We start from the raw sequence: 4508 nt of genomic DNA on the forward strand, positions 1-4508 counted from the left end.
GGGGATGAAATTGCTAAAATTCTAGTATTGGATTGAGGTCATATTTATAGAAATCAAACAAAACATCCCTTAATCCATTCAGGTGAAGTTTTATTTGAACAGGAAATCTAGGACAAAGCATTCACCCATAATTATTATCAGCAAGCACTAGACAAGATAATTTCCTACAATTTTAGCTTACAAGAAAACTAGCACGGGGACTCAAGATTAAAAAGAAAGAGTTACCAAACCTTTGAGAACACCCCCTTCAGAATTCAGTTTGAATTCATTCTCTTGGAGGAACTGATTAAGGGCTCTGATATTTGTCAAGTGAGTTTTCAGGCGATGAGTGGAAATAGTGACATGGTTGAGTGCATAACCATTGACAAGTGTCCAGGCAGCATATTCACTCTCCCTAGGCATCAATAAAAATATATAACAGCACCAGTTAAAACACAAATCTTGTATTGAGAAAAGAAAATTGAAGTACAAGTTAAAAGATTAAATTACTACTTTGCCAATTGCTGAAAGTCAGAAAAGAGGGGCTTCTTCCATGTTAACGAACCCAGAGCACTAGCAAGAGTTGCATGCTTGTATCCACTGCCTGATGTTTCTATGTATTTTTCAATAATTTCCTAACACAAGAAGTTAATTAAATCTTCAGTCTACACAGAAGAGTATAATTAATGATACAATGAAGTTCCAACCATCACTACTACTACTCACTTGAGCTTGTGGACTTAATTGATCAACGAGAAGCTCTGATATAAAAATTCTTGGCAAAGGGCCATTAACACCACTGCCAGTGGCAGCATCCTCATGCGGGAGGCCACTGGGAGGTGAAAACCACAGAGCTTTCAACTTTTTTGCTGGAAATCTCAGCTCCTCCTGTTGTTTATACCCATAATCCAGGAAGAAACTTGCCATGGACTCAATCCCATGACCCTTCACCTATAATAATAATAAATCAAATCAAATTAAAAAACATCTATCAAAGTCAAATTAGTTTCTTTTCCAGTTTTATGTAATTAACAAAACAATAGATACCCCAAAGGTCCTGAAAGCAAGATGATCATAGCACACATGGTCAGCATCATCAACCGACTTAACCAAGTCTAGTGTAGCTTTTGCTGTTGGATTTCTCTTCAAATAAACCCTTTCCATGCTTCCTAATACACTCCTCATCAACGATAATGATTCTTCTTCATGCCCCTGTCATTTTGTTTTTCAAAAAATAAGTTAATGAATTAACTATCGATTCAATCAATCTGTCCAGTTTGATTATTAATCAATCAATCACCTGAGACCTAGAAATCTGACGATCAACTTCAAATCTTGAGGCATGAGCGGTGGTGGTGCAGAGATTCCGACTTCCGGTCACGGGGAATGATTTTTTCTTCAATGAGATTATGGAAAAGTGAGGATTGATCGTTGATAAGTACAGTGAGGGCATCTTCCCCGTCATCGTTGTTGAGTACAGTGAGGGCATCTTCGTCGTCATCGTTTATTTAGTTTCCCCGACTCCTTTTCTTTTCAGTCCGAAGATTTTATAATTTCCTTGATACCCTTTTCTTCTTTTGTACAGACGAGGATGGCGATCTCTCTCCTAAAAGAGCAAACGTGTCTAACGGCACAGTATTTTTAATTTCCGATTGTTATATTATTTTATTTTAAAATTTACCATAACATATCTTATGCCTTATGGGCATAACAACCGGGCCCGACAGCTAATATTTTTGTTTTAAAAAAATAATATTACAAGTTATTTGGGATTTTTTAAATTGAATTTAATTAAAAAAAATATTGAGATTTCTTGTTTAAAATATTTTCTAGTATTAAAAATCTCAATCTTTAAAATTGTTATAAAAGTAAATTAGAGACCAGTTTCTCTTATTTACTATACTAAAAAAGAAAAAATTAATGTTAAAACTAGTTCTTCTAAAATATTCATCTTTTTTTAAATATTTTTTTTAAATAAAATAAATTGAGTTTTACCTCTTTAAATATGTAAAGTCAGTTTATTTATTAATTAAATTTAATTGTAGTAGATAATTAATTACAAATAGCCTATTAAAGATTTTTTTAAAAAAAACTAGATTAACTCAAATCAATCTATATCCTATAGTAATTGAAATCTTGGATCAAATCAACCTCCCATATTATGATTAAAATTAAGCATAGAGTTGAATTAATTGTTCTTATGAATGCAAGCACCATAAACCAATTCATTACTTAATTTATCATTTGTTTACGTTATAAATAAGATGAAATTTGAAATGACCAAACTAAATGTTCAAAATTATGATCACATGTAATACAAAAGAAAAGATATTGAAATATCAAATGGAGAAATGTGAGAAAAGATCCGTCAATCCTAATGTTGATTACTTCATTAATGCTCTCTTATGGGTGGTTAAATGATTTTTTTCAATTAAAATTATACATGTACATAGTATTAAATTTAAATATAAAATATGAAGAATTTATGTTAATATATGAAAACACCATATTATATATGTTTTATATATATATATATGAGATATTACGAGTAAGTTTATATACACCAAACTAAATTTTTACATTTCAAACAAGATTTATAGAACAAAAGCGGTCATTAATATTACTAAGTAAAAATTAAAAAAAATAAATTAAATATCACATAAAAATTATATTTTTTAATTTTTATTTACTTTATGAACTCAACCACTCTCTTATAATTTACATTAATGATGTTAATGATGTTGATACAAAAAAAAAATGATAATTTTATTTAATATGTTGAATATGTAATATTATCTGATCTAAAAAGATTAATATTGTATTTTATTTATAATATTATTTGATCTGATTTTTTTTAATTTTGTAATTTTATTTTTTAATATTATATATATGATTTTATTTTATTTTATTTTGTTTTTTGTTTTTTTTTGTTTATTTTATTATTATTTTTATATATATATATATATATATGATTTTGATCTCATGAGTTGTAGATTCTTATGGTCTTACGCATGGATTTAAAAATCAGACTTTATTTTATGGGTTTATGCCCTTTGTTTTCTATGCTTTGATTTTTTATTTTTTATTTTTTGTTTAAAGGATTGGGTTGGTTACGCGCTGGCATGCATCAACTAAAGAGAGTTTCCTATCTGATCCTACGTAAGAAGGGGGAAGGGAGGCGAGGAGGTCATAGCCATAGGTTAGCAAAATCATTGCCTTCCTAAATTCAAGAAGCAACCACTAAAAATCTGCCACGTCGCAGTAAACTTAAGAGTTCTGCTTTAACAAAACCAAGCCTTTTTTTAAATAAAATAAATTGAGTTTTATCTCTTTAAATATGTAAAGTCAATTTATTTATTAATTGAATTCAATTGTAGTAAATAATTAATTACAAATAACCTATTAAAATTTGAAAAAAAAACTAGATTAACTCCAATCAATCTATATCCTATAGTAATTGAAATCTTGGATCAAATCAACCTCCGATATTATAATTAAAATTAAGCATAGAGTTGAATTAATTGTTCTTATGAATGCAAGCACCATAAACCAATTCATTACTTAATTTATCATTTGTTTACGTTATAAATAAGATGAAATTTGAAATGACCAAACTAAATGTTCAAAATTATGATCACATGTAATACAAAAGAAAAGATATTGAAATATCAAATGGAGAAATGTGAGAAAAGATCCGTCAATCCTAATGTTGATTACTTGATTAATGCTCTCTTATGAGTGGTTAATTGATTTTTTAATTAAAATTATACATGTACATGATATTAAATCTAAATATAAAATATGAAGAATTTATGTTAATATACGAAAACACCACATTATATACCTTTTATATATATAAGGTATTATGAGTCAGTTTATATACACTTTTTACACCTCAAACAAGACTTATAGATCAATACTTACACCTTATGTTACGCGGCCATCAATATTAGTGGGTAAAACCTAAAAAAAATCAAATTAAATATCACATAAAAAACATATTTTTTAATTCTTATTTGCTTTACGAACTCAACCACTCACTTATAATTTACATTAGTGATGTTGATACAGCAAGAAAAAATGATAATTTTATTCAATATGTTGAATATCAAATATTATCCAATCTAAAAAGATTAAATTTTTATATGATTTAATATAAAATAAGTAAAATCTCATTCAATTTAATCTGGATTTTATTTTATTTATATTATTATTTAATCTGTTTTTTTAATGTTTTAATTTTATTTTTTAATATTATATATGATTTTTTTATTTTTTTATATATATATGATTTTCTTTTTTAGATTAACGTAGGTGTCTGGGCCAGTTTACGCGCATCACGACTAATCCGAAGGGTCCTGAAGTTAATGACCATGTAAGTTTCCAATGGTCATCATATGAGCAACCAAGGACTTGAACTTGAAACCATAAAGAGAACAAACCCTTTGATCCCAAATCCTTACCACTTGACCATCACCTAAATAATTATATATATATATATATATATATATATGATTTTTTTTTTTGAT

At 27.8% G+C, this 4508-nt stretch overlaps 1 protein-coding gene across 1 annotated transcript in view; it reads right to left on the bottom strand.

Moving 5' to 3' along the window:
- The window catches only part of LOC105132417 (plant/protein), a 2619-nt gene extending 1029 nt beyond the window's left edge, over nt 1-1590 (bottom strand). The window contains exons 1-5 of the mRNA XM_011035912.1: nt 1280-1590; nt 1027-1191; nt 706-930; nt 493-614; nt 231-394 (exon numbers count right to left, since the gene is read on the bottom strand). Coding sequence (XP_011034214.1) covers nt 231-394; nt 493-614; nt 706-930; nt 1027-1191; nt 1280-1480 — 877 coding nt within the window. The 5' untranslated portion in view covers nt 1481-1590. The remainder of the gene's footprint in view (nt 1-230; nt 395-492; nt 615-705; nt 931-1026; nt 1192-1279) is intronic.
- Between the last annotated feature and the right edge of the window lie 2918 nt (nt 1591-4508).

Source organism: Populus euphratica, unplaced genomic scaffold (genome assembly GCF_000495115.2).
Source record: "Populus euphratica unplaced genomic scaffold, PopEup_1.0 scaffold85.1, whole genome shotgun sequence".
NCBI lineage: Eukaryota > Viridiplantae > Streptophyta > Magnoliopsida > Malpighiales > Salicaceae > Populus > Populus euphratica.